At 36.1% G+C, this 17,251-nt stretch overlaps 3 protein-coding genes across 8 annotated transcripts; all 3 read left to right on the top strand.

The window, feature by feature from the left end:
• The first annotated feature begins 1,070 nt into the window (after positions 1 to 1,070).
• On the top strand, positions 1,071 to 5,577 carry LOC18507158 (alpha-crystallin domain-containing protein 22.3-like). 2 transcript variants are annotated; one of them, XM_018120800.2, is made up of 3 exons: positions 1,071 to 1,310; positions 4,350 to 4,717; positions 5,161 to 5,577. In XM_018120800.2, the coding sequence occupies exons 1-3, from the start codon at positions 1,294 to 1,296 to the stop codon at positions 5,391 to 5,393; spliced, it is 618 nt and encodes a 205-aa protein (XP_017976289.2). In that variant the 5' UTR covers positions 1,071 to 1,293; the 3' UTR covers positions 5,394 to 5,577. The 2 variants fall into 2 exon arrangements, with proteins under 2 accessions (XP_017976289.2, XP_007099598.3); XM_007099536.3 differs by lacking the exon at positions 1,071 to 1,310 and adding an exon at positions 3,468 to 3,858.
• Positions 5,578 to 6,772: 1,195 nt separating this feature from the next.
• LOC108661875 (alpha-crystallin domain-containing protein 22.3-like) lies at positions 6,773 to 11,253 on the top strand. Of its 4 annotated transcripts, none has more exons than XM_018120756.2 (3): positions 6,773 to 6,980; positions 10,016 to 10,383; positions 10,827 to 11,253. In XM_018120756.2, the coding sequence occupies exons 1-3, from the start codon at positions 6,964 to 6,966 to the stop codon at positions 11,057 to 11,059; spliced, it is 618 nt and encodes a 205-aa protein (XP_017976245.1). In that variant the 5' UTR covers positions 6,773 to 6,963; the 3' UTR covers positions 11,060 to 11,253. The 4 variants fall into 4 exon arrangements, with proteins under 4 accessions (XP_017976245.1, XP_088662299.1, XP_017976244.1 ...); XM_088806173.1 differs by lacking the exon at positions 6,773 to 6,980 and adding an exon at positions 9,287 to 9,362; XM_018120755.2 differs by lacking the exon at positions 6,773 to 6,980 and adding an exon at positions 9,381 to 9,523.
• A 1,274-nt stretch (positions 11,254 to 12,527) lies between these two features.
• LOC18600406 (alpha-crystallin domain-containing protein 22.3-like) lies at positions 12,528 to 17,010 on the top strand. 2 transcript variants are annotated; one of them, XM_018120750.2, is made up of 3 exons: positions 12,528 to 12,709; positions 15,783 to 16,150; positions 16,593 to 17,010. In XM_018120750.2, the coding sequence occupies exons 1-3, from the start codon at positions 12,636 to 12,638 to the stop codon at positions 16,823 to 16,825; spliced, it is 675 nt and encodes a 224-aa protein (XP_017976239.2). In that variant the 5' UTR covers positions 12,528 to 12,635; the 3' UTR covers positions 16,826 to 17,010. The 2 variants fall into 2 exon arrangements, with proteins under 2 accessions (XP_017976239.2, XP_017976240.2); XM_018120751.2 differs by having other exon boundaries at positions 12,528 to 12,738.
• The last annotated feature ends 241 nt before the right edge of the window (positions 17,011 to 17,251 follow it).

Below are 17,251 nucleotides of genomic sequence, written 5' to 3'. Positions count from 1 at the left end.
ATGCCATTTCCAAACTCCAATTCCAGATATATTCATAAACTTCAATTGAACTATTGTGTCTTTCTGGATATATCAAATTGGACTAATAACTCTTCCCCTTCATATCATCTTACTATTTTGCACAATATATATGTTACCATAACCAGACAAAATGACCCGGAGATCCAATTCAATCAGTTGGATGACTGATTCTTCCAATCAAAGAGCTTAGGACTTGCATACAATGCAATGAAAAATCAAGGGGCATAAAAAGCAATAGTCCCGAACATAAACATAAAGTGGCATCAACTTTCTCGACCCAAAGCGTCTGACAGAGCTGTTTTGCCGGGTCTACTGCAACCTTCCTCTAAAACTACCTTGAAAATAGGAGCTTGTCATAGGGCAAACACTGGAAATTTACTCTTTTTACACAACATTATGTATAACACGAAATTACCAGCTACATTATACATTCTGCAATATTGCGTTTGATCAGTGGGAGATAGAATATGAGACGCTGGCCAGTGAAGGGTAATGTGAGACTGGAGCTAGTAAAGTTGAAAAATGAGGTTGTAAATGTTTCTGCTCTTTTGAAGTGAATTAAGGAGTGAGAAAATGCTGATATTGTCTAAAGCTATGGCTTCATGCACCCCAGCACCAGACAGGCAGACCAGTGAGAACAGATATCAGTCAAATCCAGTTCTTAACTTTTCATGGAAGAGTTCTAACTTGTCCTAGGCGCTCTTTGGGAATTTGAAGTATATTTACAACAGAAACATTCAGGAATTTGTCTGGATTGCTATTACTCATCCACAAACACAAACATTTAAATCTGTTAAGCCATATTTAGATATCTTTTGTGTCAAAAGATAAGGTAAGCAACCTTCCAAAAAAATCTAATGAATTTGTACCACCAGCTTTGGAAAATCAATTACAAATGGTAAGTATATCTGCCTATAATAATGGTAGAACATAGAGGATTTTACGATTAAATTAATATCATCAAAAGATTATATTAATCTTATTTATGAACAGTGAATATTTTTTAAAATTAATTATATGTGGAGTGATTGTACTGAGAAGAGAAAATACAAAAAACCCAAACAAAAAAAACACAAAATTAAGGTAAGAGCACGGTGCTCCTGCACCCAATCACTTCCAACGCAGTTCCACTCTGTCTGACCCTCCCTAGTTTGGCAAAAACCATTCGCCAGAGAAGGAAAATTAAATGACTATAGATTCTTTCACAATGGAAATCATGTTGAAAACTCACTGGAAAACTATCAGTCTTGCTCATATCAGGTGACTCTTTCAATGGCTTCTCCAATGAGGTAAAGATACCCAGATGGCCATACATCTCTTTTTACATATTCTCAAGCATGTTATGTATATATCTAATGATGCATGTTCGTAATGTGCATTGGTGTAAGCGGAAAAGTTTCAGCTTTGAATTCCCAGTTTTGCAAATTTTCAAATGTATAAGTTTATGACATGTTCTTTCTGGGCTTGGGATGTAATCTTGAACATTGATCCTGATGATGATGGATTGTTTGATGTTTGTGTGCTTCATGATATGCTCGATACCATCTTGGTTTTTAATTTTTTCTGGCAAAGAATTAAGCTTTCATGGTTAAAGTGTTTATCATCTGTTAGGTGCAGAAAGGAAGGATTTTTATTTTTAGGATTGCTGTTTACAAACTTTTCAATGATAAGAAAAACAAAGGTAAAAGAATGTAGTTGGAGATTGAATTAGGAGGAAATGCTATCTTCATCTTTCTTTGCTTTTAGGGGGAGTTTGGATTCCATTGCCAAGAGCCAATCCATGTTAAGGGTCTTCCTAGGGTTTATGGGATAACTTTTCTCCTATTTTCGGAATTTAGATAATGGCTATTAGAGCTTTTCTCTGAAAATATTGATTCTCTTGTTTAGGAAAATTAAGGGTAATGTTTATTAACTTGTCCTTGCCAAGTGGAAACCGGCCAGCTTCTCCTCATTCCCAAAAGATTGATACTTCTTTGTTCCCAACACTAAATCAGCTATGAAACCTGTTTCTGCATTAACTAGAACTCAAAATTTCCTGCTAAGAATGACTAAAACAACACAGAAAAACCTAGTGTCTTTATACCTATGCACCAACCCAACGTTTATTCGTGAGATCATAGTTGTATGGGTCATCACATGGATGCTAGGCAATGCGTTCAGAGTGCTTCTATAAGACACATGATAAATCTTTGGATTCATCAAAGAGTTAAATTAAACATCTATAATCAATAAAGTAGGTAGTACAATTATCATCAATCCAAGTGTGAAAGATTATGTGATAAATTTGATATATTAAATAAAATTTTGAAGTAATTGAAGAACAAAGGAAAGATTACAGAAAAGGATTTGCTTAGAAGTATATTTTTCTCTCTGAGCAATGTATTGCAAATCAAAAGGAGGACATGCAGTCACAGAAACAGATCCAAAACAGGATATCTGAGGTAAAAGAACTAATATTACCTATCGTGATGGTCATATGCTGCACAACATTAACTAGGATACAGATGGCCAAATCCAATACATGTATGTAAAATTTTTTGGAATCATTTCTATCGGGGTTAGATGGTTGAAGAGCCATACCATATGGATCTAAGGTGTCATGAAGTGTGTGACACGGTTCTTTTGGGTTGAAAGCGAAGAGTTTTCTTGTGATATAAGTTATGTGAGAAATAGGATCTAGGTCGAAGGACTTACTAAACTAGATGTTTCAATTTTTACAATAAAAATTTGTTATTATAAATCTTTATATTTGGAGCAAGTTTCGGAGATTCCATTAGTAAAGGATGCCCACAAAATGTTATTGCTCTTAAATTTATTCAGGGATCATCCTTTTTGTGCCTGGGGCTTGTCCTGATCTCTCTGTGAAATACATAGACAAGCATCTGAGGAATTATCTTATGGACATGGATTACAACGCATCAATGCATCTAATTGGGTTTAATCATCTTTGAATTAGCACTAATGAATTGATATATCTAGGTCCAACACAACCAAATTTCGATCACTCTACACCATGTTGTTTAAAGAAATATTCTTAGTTGCCCTCATTTGCTATTTTTTCTTTCTGGATTACTATCTGTACCTTATCATTTCTCCAAAATTAAACTTCTAATGCATAATAGTCAGAGTTTCTTAGAATGAGGGTGTGAAGCATTGATTGTGTGGTTTGAAGAGTTCCTTGAAAATCAGAAGTTTTCCAAAAGAAAGCTTATCTAATGGTAGCATAAGTCAGCTTTCCAAAAGAAAGCTGACAAGTTGATTTCTTGTAAATCAGAAGTACGTGCATGTTATGCGCGTGTCCTCCACGTACGGAACCCAGAGATGACTGGACTTGTCTGAATGTGGACATGTGTAATATGCACTGATTAATAGATGTGTCTTGATCTAAAACTTACAAACTCGACTCTCATCATTCACCATGTTTCATGTATGTATAACACGCGTGTGATGCGCGTATCTTCCTATTTGGATGAGAGCAACAATTCAGCTTTATTACTTGGAAGTTTCTTTATGCTATTAAGTAAGGAATCTGTTGGAAACATAAAAATTTGCAGTAAAAGGAAAAAAATATGGAAGGCTGCGAAGGACATATTAATAATTTAAAAGGGAAACAATAAATGGGGCAGCTGGAGAGTTGACTTGGATTACTCTGATGAACATTATATAAGGCGCGGTTGTAAATTTCAGCCATAACCTACATCTTTTACAATTGTGTAATATAGATTAGGGAAATCATACTTTCTTAGCAATGAACTCTCAGATTGTGAGTAGCGGAGAAGATGGGGATGATTTATCAGAAAGATTGAGAGCCCTTAATCTCAATGATGGGGTTCTAAGGTTTGAGCAAAACTACTTGAGATGTAATAGTTTTTGGTTTCAATTATGTTGTTGGTGATTTGATGCATGCCAATGTCTAATTACATTAGTTCTCCATTTATTTATGTTAGTAGTTTTGGAATTTTGTGTCACAGTTCTACAAAAACTAAATTGTTCTTGTGGTGCAAAACTCTGCAATTAGCTACAATCTATGTTTTCTTAAGGTTTGATTTTTATGACTGAGGAGAAAAGATGAATTAAATAAATGATATCTAGGTATTTAAACTACAGTTTATTTGGTATGTGTTTCTCCATGTTTTGTTTTCATAAGATTTTCTACCTGTTCTTCCAATGGATTATTAAACAAGCAAAGTTTTATTACTGATGTTTTGAAAAAACTCTACAACGTAAGATACCGGTGGGAGGCAATGTATTGCTGAGGTAGTTTAAGTTTCCTAGGGCTTCAGGTAGTGTTCATGTGCAAATTTGACAGTCCACATATCTTCTGGCAGGTCTGACAGGACAGAAGGTGAAAATAATGAACCTAATCGCATGAATCCCCAGCAACCAGTTCTTGATGTGCCTCCTCTCAGTTGTGTGCATTACATTGGTCCACCAAGCCCAGGTGATACATTTTCCTCACCAACCAAAGAGCAGACTGAGGCTTCAGAAAGAATCGGTCCAGCTATGATATTTCTGCCTTCCCAATCAACCAGGGAGGAGTTGGATAATATGATGGCTCATACCAAATATGGAGTTGCACTCACTGGGGCTGCTGCAACAGGCTCAATTGGACCACTTAGAGGGTTAAGGAACATCAGTGAATCGGAGGATTCATACCATTTCCGTGTCAACGTTCCTGGGGCATCAATGGAGAAAGGTAAGTTTCTGTAATGTTTAAGCATTTGATTAATCAATCTGCTCATGATTGCTTTCCTTGCTAGTCTTAAGATTGGGGATGTTCATTTTCTTCATTTGATCAAAAAGCCTAACCTCTTTGGTAGAAAGAGGAAAGGGCAGTGGGGAATGGTTCATCATGTGATATAACTCACTGGAGGAAGTGCATCATGTGCATATCTTCGGACATCAGTGTGGTTGGAAATCCCTTGAAATAATATGATTCTTTGATAATTGTTTGCCGCAGCATTTCCTCACCTAATGTCATTAAACCTCCATTCCAGGATTTAGGATTCAAGCTAATCTATATGCCATGAATCTCAACTTGTGTCTGTTAGAAAAGCTTGAATCATCTTATTCATCTGTCTATTCTATTACTGATTTTTCCAGGAATGATAATTGTGATATATTACTTTATGAGTGCAGGAGACTTCAGCTGTGACATTGAACCTGATGGAACAGTAGTAATAAAGGGGATTTCAACAACTGGTGAGAAAGTAGTACATTGGGGCTCTCTAGTCTTCGAAATGCTGACACAAAATCTGGGCCCGCTGGGACCGTTCACCATCTCATTCCAGCTACCAGGTCCTGTCAATCCCCAAGAAGTTGTTAGTCGTTTGGCTGATGGAATTTTTGAAGCCATTGTGAAGAAGAAGTGATTGAGAATGCCTAGGAGAAACGGAGGGCAGGGGATGCCCTGGGAATGACTTTTCTTCCCCTGCCTCCATCTTAGCATTATGTATGTTATAGGCTTTATGCGTCAGTCTAGAAAATGTGGAGATCATCAAATGAACTTGGTGTTTAAAACTTTCTTTTGGATTCAATAAATTGTTATCTCCAGCCTTTCCTTTTCTCCGTTTTTTTCCTTTTCAATTGAATATTTGGCTGTGGTATCAATCAGAAGCAGCCTGTTGAACGTTTGCACTTGAAACAGGAAGAATCACACTATCATGCAAGAATGATGGAACTTCTCTTAATAATGCTATTTCCAAACTCCAATTCCAGATATATTCTTAAACTTCAATTGAGCTATTGTGTCGTTCTGGGTATGTCAGATTGGACTAATAACTCTTCCTCTTCATATCTTCTTACTATTTTGCACAATATATATGTTAACGCAACCAGACAAAGTGACCTAGAGATCCAATTCAGGGACTTGGATGACTGATTCTTCCAATCAAAGAGCTTAGGACTTGCATGCAATGCAATCAAAAATCAAGGGGCATAAAAAGCATTGGTCCCAAATATAAACATAAAGTGGCATCTACTTTCTCAATCCAAAGCGTCTGACAGAGTTGTGTTGGCAGGTCTCCTGCAACCTTCGTCTAAAACTACCTTGGAATTAGGAGCTTGTCATAAGGTAAATTCTGCAAATTTAATCTTTTTACACAACATTATGTTTAACATGAAATTACCAGCTACATTATACATTCTGCAATATTGCATTTGATCAGTAGAGATAGAATATGAGAAGCTGGCCAGTGAAAGGTACTGTGAGACTGGAGCCAGTAAAGTTGAAAATGGTGATATTGTCCTGTGGCTTCATGCACCCCAGCACCAGACAGGCAGACCAGAGAGAACATATATCAGTCAAATCCAATTCTTAACATTTCATGAAAGAGTTCTAACTTGTCACAGGGTCTCTTTGGGAATTTGAAGTATATTTTCAACAGAAACATTCAGGGATTTGTCTGGATTGCTATTACTTTTCCACAAAGTGACAGAAAACAGAAACATTTAAATCTGTTAAGCCATATTTGGATATCTTATGTGTCAAAAGACAAGGTAAGCAACTTTCCAAAACAAAAATCTAATGAATTTGTACCACTAGCTTTGGAAAATCAATTACAAATGGTAAGTATATCTGCATATAATAATGGTAGAACATAGAGGATTTTACAATTAAAATAATACCATCAAAGATTATATTAATCTTATTTATGAACAGTGAAAATTTTTTAAAATTAATTATATGTGGATTGATTGTATTAAAAATAGAAAATATAAAAAAACCCAAAAAAAAAAACACAAAAAGGAAGGCAAGAGCACGGTGCTCCTGCACCCAATCATTTCCAACGCAGTTGCACTCTGTCTGACCCTCCCTATTTTGGCAAAAACCATTGGCCCAGAGAAGGAAAATTAAATGACTATAGATGCTTTCACAATGGAAATCATGTTGAAAACTCGCTGGAAAACTATCAGTCTTGCTCATATCAGGTGACTGTTTCAATGGCTTCTCCAACGAGGTAAAAATACCCAGATGGCCATACATCTCTTTTTACATATTCCCATGCATGTTATGTATGTATCTAATGATGTATATTCGTAATGTGCATTGGGGTAAGCTGAAAAGTTACAGCTTTGAATTCCAAGTTTTGCAAATTTTCAAATGTATAAGTTTATGTCATGTTCTTTCTGGTTTGGGATGTAATATTGACCATTGATCATGATGATGATGGATTTTTTGATGTTTTTATGCTTCATGTTATGCTCGATACCATCTTGGTTTTTAATTTTTTCCGGCAACGAATTAAACTTTCATAGTTCAAGTGTTTATCATCTGTTAGGTGCAGAAAGGAAGGATTTTTATTTTTAGGATTGCTGTATACAATCTTTTCAATCATAGGAAAAACAGGGGTAAAAGAATGTGGTTGGATATTGAATTAGGATAAAATGCTATCTTCATCTTTGTTTGCTTTTTTGGGAGTTTGGATTCCATTGCCAAGAGCCAATCCATGTTAAGGGTTTTCCTAGGGTTTATGAGCTAACTTTGTTCCTATTTTCGGAATTTAGATAACGGCTATTCGAGGTTTTCTCTGAAACTATTTATTCTCTTGTTTGGGAAAATTAAGGGTAATGTTTATTGACTTGTCCTTGCCGAGTGGAAACCGGCCAGCTTCTCCTCATTCCAAAAGATTGATATTCTTTCTTTCCAACACTAAGTCAGCCATGAAACCTGTTTCTGCATTACCTAGAACTCAAAATTTCTCTATAAGAAGAATGACTAAAATAACACAGAAAAACCTAGTGTGTTTATACCTATGCACAAAACTTTTTATTCGTGAAATCATAGTTGTCTGGGTCATCACATGGATGCCAGCCAATGCCTTCAGAGTGCTTCTATAAGGCACATGATAAAACTTTGGATTCATCAAAGAGTTAAATTAAACATCTATAACCAATAAAGTAGGTAGTACTATTATCATCAATCCAAGTGTGAAAGATTATTTGATAGATTTGATATATTAAATAAAATTTAGAAGTAATTGAAGAACAAAAGAAAGATTACAGAAAAGGATTTACTTAGAAGTATATTTATCTCTATGAGCAATGTATAGCAAATCAAAAGGAGGACATGCAGTCACAGAAACAGATCCAAAACAGGATATCTGAGGTAAAAGAACTAATATTACCTATCATGATGGCCATATGTTGCACAACATTAACTAGGATACAGATGGCCAAATCCAATACAAGTATGTAAAATTTTTTGGAATCATTTCTATCGCGGTTAGATGGTTGAAGAGTCATACCATATGGATCTAAGATGTCATGTAGTGTGTGACACAGTTATTTTGGGTTCAAAGTGAAGAGTTTTCTTGTGATATAAGTTATGTGAGAAGTAGGATCTAGGTCGAAGGACTTACTAAACCAGATGTTTCAATTTTTAAAATAAAAATTTGTTATTATAAATCCCTATATTTGGAGCAAGTTTCGGAGATTCCATCAGTAAAGGATGCCCACAAAATGTTATTGCTCTTAAATTTATTCAGGGATCATCCTTTTTGTGCCTGGGGCTTGTCCTGATCTCTCTGTGAAATACATAGACAAGCATCTGAGGAATTATCTTATGGACATGGATTACAATGCATATGTGCATCTAATTCGGTTTAATCATCTTTGAATTAACACTAATGAATTGATATATCTAGGTCCAATACAACCAAATTTCGTTCACTCTACACCATGTTGTCCAAAGAAATATTCATAGCTGCCCCCATTTGCTTTTTTTTCTTTCTGGATTACTATCTGTCCTTTATCATTTCTCCAAAATTAAACTTCTAATGCATAATAGTCAGAGTTTCTTAGAATGAGGGTGTGAAGCATTGATTGTGTGGTTTGAAGAGTTCCTTGAAAATCAGAAGTTTTCCAATAGAAAGCTTATCTAATGATAGCATAAGTCAGCTTTCCAAAAGAAAGCTGACAAGTTGATTTCTTGTAAATCAGAAGTACGTGCATGCTATGCGAGTGTTCTCCACGTACGAAATCCAGAGATGACTGGACTTGTCTGAATGTGGACATGTGTAATATGCACTGATTAATAGATGTGTCTTGATCTAAAACTTACAAACTCGACTCTCATCATTCACCATGTTTCATGTATGTAGAACACGCGAGTGATGTGCGTATCTTCCTATTTGGATGAGAGCAACAATTCAGCTTTATTACTTGGACGTTTCTTTATGCTATTAAGTAAGGAATCTGTTGGAAACATAAAAATTTGCAGTAAAAGGGAAAAATATGGAAGGTTGTGAAGGACGTATTAATAATTTAAAAGGGAAATAATAAATGGGGCAGCTGGAGAGTTGACTTGGATTACTCTGACGAACATTATATAAGGCGCGGTGGTAAATTTCAGCCATAACCTACATCTTTTACAATTGTGTAATATACATTAGGGAAATCATACTTTCTTAGAAATGAATTCTCAGACTGTGAGTAGCGGAGAAGATGGGAATGATTTATCAGAAAGATTGAGAGCCCTTAATCTCAATGATGGGGTTCTAAGGTTTGAGCAAAAGTACTGGAGATGTGATAGTTTTTGGTTTCAATTATGTTGTTGGTGATTTGATGCATGCCAATGTCTAATTACATTAGTTTTCCAATTGTTTATGTTAGTAGTTTTGGAATTTTGTGTTATAGTTCGACAAAAACTAAATTGTTCTTGTGGTGCATAACTGTGCAATTAGCTGCAATCTATGTTTTCTTAATGTTTGATTTTTTATGACCGAGGAGAAAATATGAATTAAATAATTGATATCTATGTATTTAAACTACAGTTTATTTGGTATGTGTTTCTCCATGTTTTGTTTTCATAAGATTTCCTACCTGTTCTTCCAATGGATTATTAAACAAGCCAAGTTTTATTACTGATGTTTTGAAAAAGCTCTATAACATAAGATACCGGTGGGAGGCAATGTATTGCTGAGGTAGTTTTAGTTTCCTAGGGCTTCAGGTAGTGTTCATGTGCAAATTTGACAGTCTACATATCTTCTGGCAGGTCTGACAGGACAGAAGGTGAAAATAATGAGCCTAATAGCATGAATCCCCAGCAACCAGTTCTTGATGTGCCTCCTCTCAGTTGTGTGCATTACATTGGTCCACCAAGCCCAGGTGATACATTTTCCTCACCAACCAAAGAGCAGACTGAGGCTTCAGAAAGAATCGGTCCAGCTATGATATTTCTGCCTTCCCAATCAACCAGGGAGGAGTTGGATAATATGATGGCTCATACCAAATATGGAGTTGCACTCACTGGGGCTGCTGCAACAGGCTCAATTGGACCACTTAGAGGGTTAAGGAACATCAGTGAATCAGAGGATTCATACCATTTCCGTGTCAACGTTCCTGGGGCATCAATGGAGAAAGGTAATTTTCTGTAATGTTTAGGCATTTGATTAATCAATCTGCTCATGATTGCTTTCCTTGCTAGTCTTAAGATTGAGGATGTTCATTTTCTTCATTTGATCAAAAAGGCTAACCTCTTTGGTAGAAAGAGGAAAGGGCAGTGGGGAATGGTTCATCATGTGACATAACTCACTGGAGGAAGTGCATCATGTGCATATCTTCGGACATCAGTGTGGTTGGAAATCCCTTGAAATAATATGATTCTTTGATAATTGTTTGCCGCAGCATTTCCTCACCTAATGTCATTAAACCTCCATTCCAGGATTTAGGATTCAAGCTAATCTATATGCCATGAATCTCAACTTGTGTCTGTTAGAAAAGCTTGAATCATCTTATTCATCTGTCTATTCTATTACTGATTTTTCCAGGAATGATAATTGTGATATCTGAGTTTATGAGTGCAGGAGACTTCAGCTGTGACATTGAACCTGATGGAACAGTAGTAATAAAGGGGATTTCAACCACTGGTGAGAAAGTAGTACATTGGGGCTCTCTAGTCTTTGAAATGCTGACACAAAATCTGGGCCCGCTGGGACCATTCACCATCTCATTCCAGCTACCAGGTCCTGTCAATCCCCAAGAAGTTGTTAGTCGTTTGGCTGATGGAATTTTTGAAGCCATTGTGAAGAAGAAGTGATTGAGAATGCCTAGGAGAAACGGAGGGCAGGGGATGCCCTGGGAATGACTTTTCTTCCCCTGCCTCCATCTTAGCATTATGTGTGTTATAGGCTTTATGCGTCAGTCTAGAAAATTTGGAGATCATCAAATGAACTTGGTGTTTAAAACTTTCTTTTGGATTCAATAAATTGTTATCTCCAGCCTTTCCTTTTCTCTGTTTTTTTACTTTTTAATTGAATGTTTGGCAGTGGTATCAATCATTTGAGACCTCATCGAGTATTCATCCCAAGTCCCATTGTATCAATCCGAAGCAGCCTGTTGAACATTTGCACTTGAAACAGGAAGAATCACACCATCATGCAGGAATGATTGAACTTCTCTTTATAATGCCATTTTCAAAGTCCAATTCCAGATATATTCATAAACTTCAATTGAACTATTGTGTCTTTCTGGATATATCAAAATGGACTAACAACTCTTCCCCCTCAAATCTTCTTACTATTTTGCACAATATATATGTTACCACACCCAGACAAAATGACCCAGAGATCCAATTCAATCAGTTGGATGGCTGATTCTTCCAATCAAAGAGCTTAGGACTTGCATGCAATTCACTAAAAAATCAAGTGCCGGAAAAAGCATTAGTCCTAAACATTAACATAAAGTGGCATGAACTTTGTCAACCGAAAGCGTCTGTCTGACAGAGTTGTTTTGGCCGGTCTGCTGCAACCTTCCTCTAAAACTACCTTGAAAAAAGGAGCTTGTCATAGGGAAAATTCTGCAAATTTACTCTTTTGACGCACATTATGTTTAACATGAAATTACCAGCGACATTATACATACTGCAATATTGCATTTGATCAGTAGAGATAGAATATGAGAAGCTGGACAGTGAAGGGTACTGTGAGACTGGCGCCAGTAAAGTTTGAAAAATGAGGTTATAATTGTTTTTGCTCTTTTGAAGTGAATTACGGAGTGAGAAAATGCTGATATTGTTTAAAGCTGTGGCTTCATGCACCCCAGAGACAGACATGCAGACCAGTGAGCAAAGATATCAGTCAAATCCAGTTCTTAGACTTTTCATGAAAGAGTTCTAACTTGTCACCGGGGCCCTTTGGGAATTTGAAGTATATTTACAACAGAAACATTCACGAATTTGTCTGGATTGCTATTACTTATCCACAAAGTGACAGAAAACAGAAACATTTAAATCTGCTAAGCCATATTTAGATATCTTATGTGTCAAAAGATAACGGAAGCAACTTTCCAAAAAAATCTAATGAATTTGTGCCACCTGCTTTGGAAAATCAATTACAAATGGTAAGTATATCTGCATATAATAATGGTAGAACATAGAGGATTTTACAATTAAAATAATACCATCAAAGATTATATTAATCTTATTTATGAACAGTGAAATTTTTTTAAAATTATTTATATGTGGAGTGATTGTATTAAAAATAGAAAATATAAAAAAAACCCAAAAAGGAAGGCAAGGGGGCGGTGCTCCTGCACCCAATCATTTCCAACGCAGTTCCACTCTGTCTGACCCTCCCTATTTTGGCAAAAACCATTGGCCCAGAGAAGGAAATTAAATGACTATAGATTCTTTCACAATGGAAATCATGTTCAAAACTTACTGGAAAACTATCAGTCTTGCTCATATCAGGTGACTCTTTCAATGGCTTCTCCAATGAGGTAAAGATGCCCAGATGGCCATACATCTCTCTTTACAAATTCTCATGCTTGTTATGTATGTATCTAATGATGTATGTTCGTAATGTGCATTGGGGTAAGCTGAAAAGTTACAGCTTTGAATTCCAAGTTTTGCAAATTTTCAAATGTATAAGTTTATGCCATGTTCTTTCTGGTTTGGGATGTAATATTGACCATTGATCATGATGATGATGGATTTTTTGATGTTTTTATGCTTCATGTTATGCTCGATACCATCTTGGTTTTTAATTTTTTCTGGCAAAGAATTAAACTTTCATGGTTAAAGTGTTTCTCATCTGTTGCAGAAAGGAAGGATTTTTAATTTTCTCATCTGTTGCAGAAAGGAAGGATTTTTAATTTTAGGATTGCTGTATACAATCTTTTCAATGATAAGAAAAACAGAGGTAAAAGAATGTGGTTGGAGATTGAATTAGGATAAAATGCTATCATCATCTTTGTTTTCTTTTTTGGGAGTTTGGATTCCATTGCCCAGAGCCAATCCATGTTAAGGGTTTTCCTAGGGTTTATGAGCTAAGTTTTTTCCTATTTTCGGAATTTAGATAACGGCTATTAGAGCTTTTCTCTATTTATTCTCTTGTTTAGGAAAATTAAGGGTAATGTTTATTGACATGTCCTTGCCAAGTGGAAACCGGCCAGCTTCATCTCATTCCAAAAAGATTGATACTTTTTCCTTTCCAACACTAAACCAGCCATGAAACCTGTATCTGCATTGCCTAGAACTCAAAATTTCCTGATAAGAAGAATGACTAAAACAACACAGAAAAACCTAGTGTGTTTATACCTATGCACCAACCCAACTTTTTATTCGTGAGATCATAGTTGTATGGGTCAACACATGTATGCTAGGCAATGCGTTCAGAGTGCTTCTATAAGGCACATGATAAATCTCTGGATTCATCAAAGTGTTAAATTAAACAACTATAATCAATAAAGTAGGTAGTACTATTATCATCAATCCAAGTGTGAAAGATTATGTGATAAATTTGAAATAATTGAAGAACAAAAGAAAGATTACAGAAAAGGATTTGCTTAGAAGTATATTTATCTGTATGAGCAATGTATAGCAAATCAATAGGAAGACATGCAGTCAGAGAAACAGATCCAAAACAGGATATCTGAGGTAAAAGAACTAATATTACCTATAATGATGGCCATACGCTGCACAACATTAACTAGGATACAGGTGGCCAAATCCAATAAAATTACGTAAAAGTTTTTGGTATCATTTCTATCGGGCTTAGATGGTTGAAGACTCATACCATATGGATCTAAGATGTCATGAAGTGTGTGACACAGTTATTTTGGGTTCAAAGTGAAGAGTTTTCTTGTGATATAAGTTGTATGAGAATTAGGATCTAGGTCCAAGGACTTACTAAACCAGATGTTTCAATTTTTAAAATAAAAATTTGTTATTATAAATCCCTATATTTGGAGCAAGTTTTGGAGATTCTATCAGTCAAGAATGCCCACTAAATGTTATTGCTCTTAAATTTATTCAGGGATCATCCTTTTTGTGCCTGGGGCTTGTCCTGATCTCTCTCTGAAATACATAGGCAAGCATCTGAGGAATTATCTTATGGACATGGATTACAATGCATATGTGCATCTAATTTGGTTTAATCATCTTTGAATTAGCACTAATGAATTGATATATCTAGGGCCAATACAACCAAATTTCGTTCACTCTACACCATATTGTCTAAAGAAATATTCATAGCTGCCCTCATTCGCTATTTTTTCTTTCTGGATTACTATCTGTCCTTTATCATTTCTCCAAATTTAAACTTTTAATGCATAATAGTCAGAGTTTCTTAGAATGAGGGTGTAAAGCATTGATTGTGTAATTTGAAGAGTTCCTTGAAAATCAGAAGTTTTCCAAAAGCAAGCTTATCTAATGGTACCATAAGTCAGCTTTCCAAAAGAAAGCTGGCAAGTTGATTTCTTGTAAATCAGAAGTACGCGCATGCTATGCACGTGTTCTCCACGTGCGAAATCCAGAGATGACTGGACTTGTCTGAATGTGGTCATGTGTAATATGCACTGATTAATAGATGTGTCTTGATCTAAACCTTACAAACTCGACTCTCATCATTCACCCTGTTTCATGTATGTATAACACGCGTGTGATGCACGTATCTTCCTATTTTGATGAGAGCAATAATTCAGCTTTATTACTTGGAAGTTTCTTTATGCTATTAAGTAAGGAATCTGCTGGAAACATAAAAATTTACAGTAAAAGGAAAAAAATATGGAAAGCTGCGAAGGACGTATTAATAATTTAAAAGGGAAATAATAAATGGGGCAGCTGGAGAGTTGACTTGGATTACTCTGATGAACATTATATAAGGCGTGGTTGTAAATTTCAGAGATAGCCTACATCTTTTACAATTGTGTAATATACATTAGGGAAATCATACTTTCTTAGCAATGAATTCTCAGATTGTGAGTAGCGGAGAAGATGGGGATGATTTATCAGAAAGATTGAGAGCCCTAATCTCAATGATGGGGTTCTAAGGTTTGAGCAAAACTACTTTAGACGTGATAGTTTTTGGTTTCAATTATGTTGTTGGTGATTTGATGCATGCCAATGTCTAGTTACATTAGTTCTCCATTTGTTTGTGTTAGTAGTTTTGGAATTTGTGTCATAATTCTACAAAAACTAAATTGTTCTTGTGGTGCATAACTCTGCAATTAGCTGCAATCTATGTTTGCTTAATGTTTGATTTTTATGACTGAGGAGAAAAGATGAATTAAATAATTGATATCTAGGTATTTAAACTACAGTTTATTTGGTATGTGTTTCTCCATGTTTTGTTTTCATAAGATTTCCTACCTGTTCTTCCAATGGATTATTAAACAAGCCAAGTTTTATTACTGATGTCTTTAAAAAACTCAATAAAATATGATACCGTTAGGAGGCAATGTATTGCTGAGGTAGTTTTAGTTTCCTAGGGCTTCAGCTAGTATTCATGTACAAATGTGACAGTCTACATATCTTCTGGCAGGTCTGACAGGACAGAAGGTGAAAATAATGAGCCTAATCGCGTGAATCCCCAGCAACCAGTTCTTGATGTGCCTCCTCTCAGTTGTGTGCATTACATTGGTCCACCAAGCCCAGGTGATACAGTTTCCTCACCAACCAGAGAGCAGACTGAGGCTTCAGAAAGAATCGGTCCAGCTATGATATTTCTGCCTTCCCAATCAACCAGGGAGGAGTTGGATAATATGATGGCTCATGCCAAATATGGAGTTGCACTCACTGGGGCTGCTGCAACAGGCTCAATTGGACCACTTAGAGGGTTAAGGAACATCAGTGAATCGGAGGATTCATACCATTTCCGTGTCAACGTTCCTGGGGCATCAATGGAGAAAGGTAAGTTTCTGTAATGTTTAAGCATTTGATTAATCAATCTGCTCATGATTGCTTTACTTGCTAGTCTTAAGATTGAGGATGTTCATTTTCTTCATTTGATTAAAAAGGCTAACCTCTTTGGTAGAAAGAGGAAAGGGCAGTGGGGAATGGTTCATCACGTGATATAACTCACCGAAGGAAGTGCATCATGTGCATATCTTCTGACATCAGTGTGGTTGGAAATCCCTTGAAATAATATGATTCTTTGATAATTGTTTGCCACAGCATTTTCTCACCTAATGCCATTAAACCTCCATTCCAGGATTTAGGATTCAAGCTAATCTATATGCCATGAATCTCAACTTGTGTCTGTTAGAAAGCTAGAATCATCTTATTCATCTGTCTGTTCTATTACTGATTTTTCCAGGAACGATAATTGTGATATCTGACTTTATGAGTGCAGGAGACTTCAGTTGTGACATTGAACCTGATGGAACAGTAGTAATAAAGGGGATTTCAACAACTGGTGAGAAAGTAGTATATTGGGGCTCTCTAGTCTTTGATATGCTGACACAAAATCTGGGCCCGCTGGGACCCTTCACCATCTCATTCCAGCTACCGGGTCCTGTCAATCCCCAAGAAGTTGTTAGTCGTTTGGCTGATGGAATTTTTGAAGCCATTGTGAAGAAGAAGTGATTGGGAATGCCTAGGAGAAACAGAGAGCAGGGGTGCCCTGGGAATGACTTTTCTTCCCCTGCCTCCATCCTAGCATTATGTGTGTTATAGGCTTTAAGCGTCAGCCTAGAAAATGTGGAGATCGTCATATGAACTTGGTGTTTAAAACTTTCTTTTGGATTCAATAAATTGTTATCTCCAGCCTATCCTTTTCTATGTTTTTTTTTTCTTTTTAATTGAATATTTGGCTGTGGTATCAATCATTTTGGACCTCATTCAGTGTTCATCCCAAGTCTCATTGCTATCAATTAGAAGCAGCCTGTTGAACATTTGCACTTGAAACAGGAAGAATCATACTATCATGCAAGAATGGTGGTTTTTCTGTTAATAATCCTATGTCTAAACTCCAATTTCAGATATATTCGTAAACTTTAAATGAACTATTGT

Source organism: Theobroma cacao, chromosome 5 (genome assembly GCF_053813885.1).
Source record: "Theobroma cacao isolate CCN51 chromosome 5, ASM5381388v1, whole genome shotgun sequence".
In the NCBI taxonomy this organism is placed as follows: domain Eukaryota; kingdom Viridiplantae; phylum Streptophyta; class Magnoliopsida; order Malvales; family Malvaceae; genus Theobroma; species Theobroma cacao.
Note: the sequence above shows the minus strand (reverse complement) of the source record. Positions and strands in the feature narration are given on the sequence as shown.

Coding starts and splice junctions, on each gene's coding strand:
- LOC18507158 (XM_007099536.3), top strand. CDS start 3,770: ATGAACTCTCAGATTGTGAGTAGCGGAGAAGATGGGGATGATTTATCA. Junction 3,859..4,349: donor CTCAATGATGGGGTTCTAAG/GTTTGAGCAAAA, acceptor ATCTTCTGGCAG/GTCTGACAGGACAGAAGGTG. Junction 4,718..5,160: donor TGGGGCATCAATGGAGAAAG/GTAAGTTTCTGT, acceptor TTATGAGTGCAG/GAGACTTCAGCTGTGACATT.
- LOC108661875 (XM_018120754.2), top strand. CDS start 9,435: ATGAATTCTCAGACTGTGAGTAGCGGAGAAGATGGGAATGATTTATCA. Junction 9,536..10,015: donor GTTCTAAGGTTTGAGCAAAA/GTACTGGAGATG, acceptor ATCTTCTGGCAG/GTCTGACAGGACAGAAGGTG. Junction 10,384..10,826: donor TGGGGCATCAATGGAGAAAG/GTAATTTTCTGT, acceptor TTATGAGTGCAG/GAGACTTCAGCTGTGACATT.
- LOC18600406 (XM_018120750.2), top strand. CDS start 12,636: ATGACTATAGATTCTTTCACAATGGAAATCATGTTCAAAACTTACTGG. Junction 12,710..15,782: donor ATCAGTCTTGCTCATATCAG/GTGACTCTTTCA, acceptor ATCTTCTGGCAG/GTCTGACAGGACAGAAGGTG. Junction 16,151..16,592: donor TGGGGCATCAATGGAGAAAG/GTAAGTTTCTGT, acceptor TTATGAGTGCAG/GAGACTTCAGTTGTGACATT.